General features: G+C 37.5%; 1 protein-coding gene and 1 non-coding gene across 2 annotated transcripts; one reads left to right on the forward strand and one right to left on the reverse strand.

The window, feature by feature from the left end:
* Positions 1-3,581: 3,581 nt before the first annotated feature.
* Positions 3,582-5,211, reverse strand: LOC111914985 (uncharacterized). The gene is made up of 5 exons (XM_023910689.1): positions 5,098-5,211; positions 4,811-4,950; positions 4,213-4,766; positions 3,786-4,159; positions 3,582-3,587 (listed from the first exon to the last, which is right to left on the reverse strand). Exons 1-5 carry the CDS (start codon positions 5,209-5,211, stop codon positions 3,582-3,584), a joined length of 1,188 nt encoding a protein of 395 aa, XP_023766457.1.
* A 527-nt stretch (positions 5,212-5,738) lies between these two features.
* On the forward strand, positions 5,739-5,846 carry LOC111915119 (small nucleolar RNA R71). The gene has a single exon (XR_002858055.1). It is a non-coding gene; the product is annotated as a small nucleolar RNA R71 (small nucleolar RNA).
* The last annotated feature ends 2,626 nt before the right edge of the window (positions 5,847-8,472 follow it).

Here is an 8,472-nt window from a genome sequence, read left to right on the forward strand (position 1 = left end):
CAAGGTATTTTTGTAAAGCTACCCAAGCATACATAAACTAGAGAATTACAACTTTTTAGAAGATACCACAACTTGGAGCTCTTGAATTCTTGTTTTCTTTGATGTTTGATGTTTGATTTCTTTGAATTCACTTCTTTCGTGATTTTTGGTTATCTTCAACTTTCAACTTTTAGAATTTTGATCTTTTGATCTTAAGACTTTGATACTTTTATGCTCCAAAATTCTTCAATTTTTTTTACTTTTTTTCATGGTAATTTCTCTCTTTTTTTTTACATGTATCTCACTTTTTTGTATCACTAAAAAACTTACATGCTTAACCAGGGGCGCTTAACTTCAACTTTTATTGGCTAAAAATAATAATTTTCCTGGATACATTTCAAGTCAGGCTGCTAAACATATTGCATCCCTCAAACTAAGCGAACTTGTGTTTTTGTCCCATGATTTCACTAGAATAAAGGAGGCCACAAATGCACTATAACATATATCAGCTTAACTAAGCATGTGAGCTCTTATCGGATCATCCCATATAACACTAGCAACTACAGCTCAAATTATTACTACTAGATCCAATTAGTAAAAATTTTATAAATTTAAAAATTTACCAAATTATCTAGCAATTTACTTTAATTTACTTTTCTTACCCCCTACCCCACACTTATTACATACAATGCCCTTATTGTATGCATAAAATAAAATTCAAAAGCAATAAAGGGGAGAAAAAGGAACAGACTCCCCTGGGATAGAAGTGGCAAGATCGAACACCAAACGTGTAGTTGACATGTGCATCTCTAATATTGAACTTCATCTAAAAAGGAACTTGGACTTTTACTTGCGAAAGATGTAAGTAAGCCAACAAGCGAAAAAAACAATGAATCGAAACTTCAATCTCCCATAAGAATGGTGTAAGTCTTCAAAATGTGTATAGTAGAGGAAATAACCAGAATGCTCCTCATCAAACACCGAATTTTGTGAAAATGAAAAATTCATGACATGAAAAAGATAGGCTCACGACGTGAATTCGCAGGAATACGGATTCAGAAATCCCTTGGAACCCAACTCACGACGTGAATAATAGATGCTCACGTCGTGAAAACTGGGCGATTGAAAAATGAAACTGTCCATTCTTCTTATTACTTTTAGCATCCCACTCCAATATCCAAATTAATAAAGACACTTTTGAATGCAAAAGTTGTATGACTCCTTGCTAATTTTATCCTTTCTCTTTACTCACCCCACACTTATTTTTAATTATGGGTCTCGACTCTTAACTCTAGACTCGTGACACTCTTGACTAGACTTTCACAACCCTTGACTTTACTCCATTTCCTAAGACTCCTTAGCAAGTTGTAGTTTAAACAACCAAAAGGAAAAAAAGTAACATAATAGTAATCCAAGTGTTTAACAATCCATACAAAGTTTTCAAACCAAGAAATCACAACCAAACAAAATAAAAACTAAAAACTAAAATAAATAAGAACAACTAGCGATCAATCATCCTCCTCTTCATCACGAGCTCCACTAGTGCCTGCCCCATCTCCTCCTTGTCCACGATACTCTGTCCACCTTGGGCAAATTGGGTAATGATACCCTAGGTGAGGAGGCTGCTCCACATTGAAGTGTCGAACCATATTCTCCATAGTCCCTTCAATCCAGTTAACACTCAAAGAGAGATGATCGAAATACCCAGCCATATCATCCCCAATATGTGATCCTACCATGGGTGCGGGTGGATGCATTGGCTGCCGTCTCTCTCCCCGTCCTCTCACATTCCTTCGCCTTGGCCTTTACTGTGGTTCGGGTTGGTCACCCTGTTGATCACCACCCTCATCATCCGACTCCACAATACCCCAGTGGGTTCCAAAATTTTGGACCACCCATATGGTCTGCAAATACCCCATGCTAAACTCATAACCATCCATGCGGGTCATGGAATGAGTGATATCAAGAACCAGTAACCCATACGATCGGGCCAACCGGGTAATGAATTGCTCTCCACAAATAGGGCTACCGGGGCGAGAACTGGCAGCAGAGCCAACGAAGAAGCATACTAAAAAGTAGGGAATGTTGCAACACACTCCCGCCTGCAAAATGCATCATAAAAAGAAGAGATTCTGCTTTGTCACTTTGTCCCCATGCCTTCTATGATTAATTGAGAAATTGATCAGTCGGTGGAGTAGACGGTGGATAGGAGAGAAAATGATGCTCTCGGGGTACACTCCGGAATTAAATATCCCGGAGACAATACTATGCCAAAAATCATACCCAATAACACCATCATCATACTCTCAAGATGCCTCCCTCAAAAACATGTCAGACTCGGGAGTCATTGCCTCTTGGGGATTATAAATCCCAACCCTCCACGAAAACTCCATGAGGCTACATTCCCGGTACTCCCCCCCCTAAGACGAAAAACCAGTGCTTGCGGATAACGGCGATCTTGGACATTCTCGTGGAATGTCACCATGGAGAAAAACCCCACACAAAATTCTCTATAAACTTGCTCTTGAACATGGAAAAGATTTTGCCACCCCACGCAAGTAAAAGAAAAACCATCCCCAATAAATACTTTGGTAAGAAATGGGGACATCCTATCCATGATTTCAACCTCCCTTAAGCGTGACCAATTTATGGTGGGAGAGACTACAATCTCGCGGTTGTATAACCACCCCAATCTGTTATTCCATCGGGTCAAGACTCCTTGAGAAATTAAAGTTGGGAAAGTATAAAACGGTTGTAAACCCGCCACTCCAATAGGCACCTCCCTTCTAGAACCCATTTCTGCAAAAACAAAAAACAAACACAGCCAAAAGAAAGAACCCAACAAATAAAAAATAATAAAAAAAATAAAAATTTCCAGTCCAGAATTCACATCATGAATTCCTAGGAGTTCACATTGTGAGTTTGTAACGCATCAACCATAATCGCTAATATCAGGACGCAAATCAGGTCAACAATGTCAATGGGGTTTACTCCCATGCTAAATTCCAACCACAAATCATCAACATTCCAAGGCTATTTCTGGATTTGTAGGGAAAATTTTCGACATTTCAACTAAATACAAACCCTAACCCTAAGTTTCAACTATTAAAGAAGAATTAGACATGAGAATAAATAAGTATTACCTTAGATCGAAAGATTACATAAGCAAAAACGAAAATGGATTGTATGTCGGCCAAAATCAGAGCAAGGGGGACCAGATTTCTTGTTCACTGCGTGGGAATAAAGAATAAGTTGGTCAAAGAGATTCTGTGTATCTTTAATCTGTGGTCCTGTGTTTGTTAATGTTCATGTCGTGAATTTTTAAGGATTCACGTCGTGAGTCCTGTCTGGGCTTAATTTTGGGCCATTCATTCTTCATCAGAAATGGATTAGTCTTGGGCCATTTAGTTTAATAGAAAGTGGGATGATATGTATCAACGAAATATTGTCTGGTTCATTCAGAACTCACGTCGTGGATTCCTAATGATTCACGTCGTGAATATTGTTAACTAAATTCTTAATTATTACCACTTCATTTTTGGGGACCCCACACTCAGTGTTTAATTATGAATAAAGTGAGTTGGATGATATGATCGACGTTTCTAAAACTAAAATGCAAAAACAAAAAAAAAAGAAAAAGAAAAAAACGCAAACCAAACTCATGTTGCCTCCCGAGAAGCGCTTCTTTTTTAGGAGTCTTGAGTTGGACTTCGTGCCTCTTACGTCGACTCGTCGGAAGAGTCCACCATCAGGATCTTTTGCTCCTTAAAACGCCTCTTGTAAGCTTGTACTCGACGAATATATGCCTTTTTTGAAGTCTCCTTTTTAGCTTTGACTTCGTTTCCGTCGAGCTTGCGTTTGATCCCTTGAATCTTCAATTTTTTATCATCTTTAAGCTCCATAGTATCCTTCTCTTCTTTCACCACTAGACTTGTTACTTTTAAAGTAACCTCCTCTTCATCGCTCGACATCTCATCATCTTCCTTGCTTACCCAAGAAATTGGATTCATGTAGGCAATGTCTTCAACTAAAAATGGAACAGATGCTCTCGGTTTTGTTCTTTTAACTTGTTGAATTGTTTTGATTTCTACTTCCATGATCTTCTCTAATTCTTCAAGTTCATTTTTTTCATCAATGTTGAAAACCTCTTCTTGAGCATCACTCCCTTGGAAACCATCTTCTATTCCAAAAATTTCCTTCTCATCCCAACTCTCAAGGTGAGCTTGGACTCACGTATATCAACCAGACCTCCAGCAGTGTTAAATAATGGGCGACCAAGAATAATTGGAACATTGGGATCTTCTTTCATATCCAAAACCACGAAGTCTATTAGAAAAACGAATTTCCCAATTTTCACGAGAATATCTTCCGCAATGCCCTGGGGCTGTGTCACTGAACAGTTTGCCATGTGAATAGTCATCTTTGTTGCCTTCAACTTCTGAATATTCAATTTTTTATAAAACGAATAAGGCATCATATTTATGCTAGCCCCAGAATCGGCTAAATCATAAACCTTCATATTATTCCCAAACTCACATGGGAGAGTGAGTCGTCTAGGATCCCCCATCTTCGTAGGTATCTCTCCCAACACAGCTTTTGAGCTTTGCTCACTTAGAATCACCTTAGAATTCTTCTTTAATTGCTGATGCGTGTCTAACAAGTCTTGTAGGAACTTAGCATATTCTGGAACTTTTGCAAGTGAATCAATAAAAGGAGTATTAATAGGAATACCCTTCAATTGCTTGATAAATTCTAGATGTTTTCTCTCCAGTGGACTGAGATTAGCTCTAGACAGGAATGGAAAAGGCAGTTTATAAGCTGCAATAGATACAAATTTCTTCTGTTCAGACCGAGCCCACGACGTGAACTGGGTATTCCGGCAGATTCTTCGGTTTCGAGCTTCGGCTTCTTTGGCTTTGGATCGGGCTGCTGTGGCTCCACATCTAAGGCTTCTAGGAACTCAGAAATCACCTATTCTTTAATATCTATGGCCATTACATGAGATTGGGTCTTCTTTTCAGGATTTTTTGGGAACATCTTCTCATTAACCAAAGTGGTAAGTTGACCAAGTTGTACTTCGAGGTTATTGATGGAGGCTTGCTGATTTTTTATTAATACCTGTTGATCTATCATCATTGCATGATGATTCTTCATTATAGTTCTTTGTTCTTCCATTGCAGTGTCAGTAGCATCATGCCTTTTTTCTGAAGCTTCCATAAATTTCATCAACATGGTCTCTAATTCTGATTTCTTCTCAGCTAGTGGTTTCTTTCTTTGGTAGAATCCTCTGTCAGTTTGACTATATTTTTCTTCCTTTTTCCTCTTGTATTCATCATAAGGCAGCCACTATTTCTTTGGTTTCCTCCAGTCTTCAACATACTTTTCCCCACTTAAGTAGCAAACTTGAGCTTTCTTGTTTCCATATTCATCCAAGTTGCAATCTTTTGTCAAATATGGGCCACTACATCTCTCGTAACCAACTCGAATTGCTTGAATTCATTGGTCCATTTGGGTTAATCTCCTATCCATAGTGTTAAGCATTGCCATCACAGCAGCCATCTCTTCAGTTTGTGCACCCCTAACTCCTTTCATGCTTTCATTCCTTGGATTTTGGTATTCACGAGAATGTTTTGCAAATTCTTCAACTAATTCCTAATTAGCCCGAATTTTTCTTTGTAAGTGGTCCTTGAGAATCAAGGAGTTGTCTTATCATCACATTGACCCCTTCATAGAATATGGACACTTCTAGTTGAATGTTAAGGTCATGTTGAGGGCAATTCCTTAACAACCCTTTGTAACGCACCCATGCTTTGTAAAGTGACTCCCCCGGGTTTTGCTCAAAAATTGGCTATTGCCTTCTTGATTTTAGCTATCTTGGATGGTGGACAGAATTGGTCTAGAAACTGCTCACGCATTTGAGCCCAAGTAGTTATTGTACCAGGTGGAAGTGCTTTTTGTTGGAATAGTGTCTAAGGCTACAACTATATTAAGCAAGTATTTGACCCGGTTGTGCATGGTCCTTTTGGGTTGCCTTCACCATAGCAACTTGACAGGATGATTTATAATGAGAGAAGGAATATTATTAATATATTATATGAATAATATAAGGAATAATAATATTGTTATTTGATTAATATACGTCATAAATTAATTAGGAATTAATTTGGTGACTTAAAGAGATTAATTAAATTAAGGGGTATAAATTGTCAGTTGTATGATAGTTTGACTTTGGGCTATAAATTCCTTAAGGATAAGGGGGGCAGAATTCTAGGGCTTTGGATAGGCTTAGATTTCGTCCAAGGGCTTATCTATTAGGGTATTGGATTGCTTAGGGCCTAAGTTATCTAATTAGGGTTTGAGGGTGAAACCCTAGGAGCCTTACAAGTATAAATAGACCCCAAGGGCTAAGGGATTTTGGCACTTGTGCTTTAGAAGGAAAACCTGGCTGATTTCTCTTCCCTCTCCTCTCTCCTAAATCATCTTCTTGCTAGTTGGTGTTTGTAAGCCATTAGAGGAGTGACAATTGTGACGCTAAAGCCTCAAGGACAAGAAGATCAAGCAAGTGATTCAAGGTAAACTTCGAATCCCTGATTTCATATTGTTATTATAGTCTATTAGCCATTAGAAGCCTTGGATTCAATGTATGTTCAATTAGAGAAACCTAGATCCAAGCATGAGGGTTGCATGTGCACATAGGGATGTTCATATGGCTACAACCCATCAGTGGTATCAAAGCCTAGATTGGTTTCTATTGAATTGATACTTTGATTGCTTGTTTGTTGCTGAAAAAATGGTTTTTTTTTGTCCTCTGCCTGATGAACTCGGCGAGTCCCATGGTGGTACTCGGCGAGTAGGCTCAACTCGGCGAGTTCGAGCGTCAGAAAGAGGAAACTTCGGGATTTCTTGCTGTTTATCTTTGAGATACTTGCCTTAATCATATTATATCAATATAAATCCGATTTTATGATATATATGAGTATATTCTTGAACTAATTGAAGATATTTATCAATTAATAAAATATTTATTTCCTTATGTGATAATTGATTAATTATTTTAATTAAATTGGTAAATTGTTTTGCAAGAAATCATTAAATAAATCAAATATGGATAATTATGGAATTAATTGTTGATTTAGATTATTTTTTATTTGATCCTCTATGTTTTGAAAAGTTTAAAACTTGCCCTCAAGTTTTGAAATTTATGTTTTGTGATTAAATGTTTAATTTAGACAATTTAAATTTCAAACCCTAGAATTTTACAAGTTTAAAATTCAACCCTATACTAGTGTAATATTACAAGATTAATATATATATATATATATATATATATATATAGATATATATATATATATATATATATATATATATATATATATATATATATGTATAACTAAAATGCTAGTCTTACCGTTAGTAGACCTCATTCACGAAGCCGGTCTATAAGGTGGGTATAAGGTTGCTGCCTATAAGATGACGCTTAATTGGTGTACACTCACACCCACCACTTGCTTGATCGGTGGAGGGTCGTTAGCCGAACGGGTAGGATAGGGCAACCTCATCTCTTCATTAAAAGTATAATATGAAATACAAAGTAACTACATGTTTTTAAAACATTTCCCAATCTTAGTAACTTTAGGAAACGTGAATTGATGCAATCCCATGAAATTAAACTTTGCACCCTTGCTAAGAAGTTAGTGGAGCGTGTGTGGTTTACCGGCACACTAATTGGTTCTAAGCAAAGGTGGCAAAGGGTGATTCATTGTTTATCATAGTTCGATGGAGCGTGTGTGGTTTACCGACACATCGAATAGGTGATCGTTACAATGAAGACACCATGTGAATTTGCATGGTAATTAACACCCACTTTGTGATCCTCGGTATCCCATTCACAAACGAGAGGGGCATATCGAGATTTAAACATGCCATTGAAAAGTTTCAATGAATCTCATCCAAAACCTAGGAATTCTCAATACATTTAGAACTTAAAGTTATGTTTTTGTGGTGGAGAATTAGTGAATCGTCATTCACTTACCTTCATATTATTTGCATGTTGGATTATGACATCCTTTTCTAATATGTAAATATTGTTGTTGGATCCTAGCCCTATTTTTTTTTTCTTATTGGGTGATAATTAGGGATTCATATTCTAATCTATCTTTGTCCTTTCTATTTGTAGATGTCGAACGCAAACAACGTTGCTGCTAGTTCATTAACATTGATGAGCCTTTGTCAAAAGGTCACTTTCGATGGGAAGAACTTTAGCGAATGGATAAGATACATTCGCACAATTGCTCGCTATGAGGACAAGGAGTATGTCCTCGATGAGAAGCTCGAGAAGATCAACCCAGAAATCGCTACTCCGGCTGAAATGACCGCTTTTGAAACTCACGAGCGTGATGCAACGAAGGTACATTGCATCATGATAGCCACCATGAATGCCGAATTCCAAAAGTCCTATGAGGACATGTGTCCGTACGAAATGCACCAAGACTT

This window comes from Lactuca sativa, chromosome 7, assembly GCF_002870075.4.
Source record: "Lactuca sativa cultivar Salinas chromosome 7, Lsat_Salinas_v11, whole genome shotgun sequence".
Classification (NCBI taxonomy): domain Eukaryota; kingdom Viridiplantae; phylum Streptophyta; class Magnoliopsida; order Asterales; family Asteraceae; genus Lactuca; species Lactuca sativa.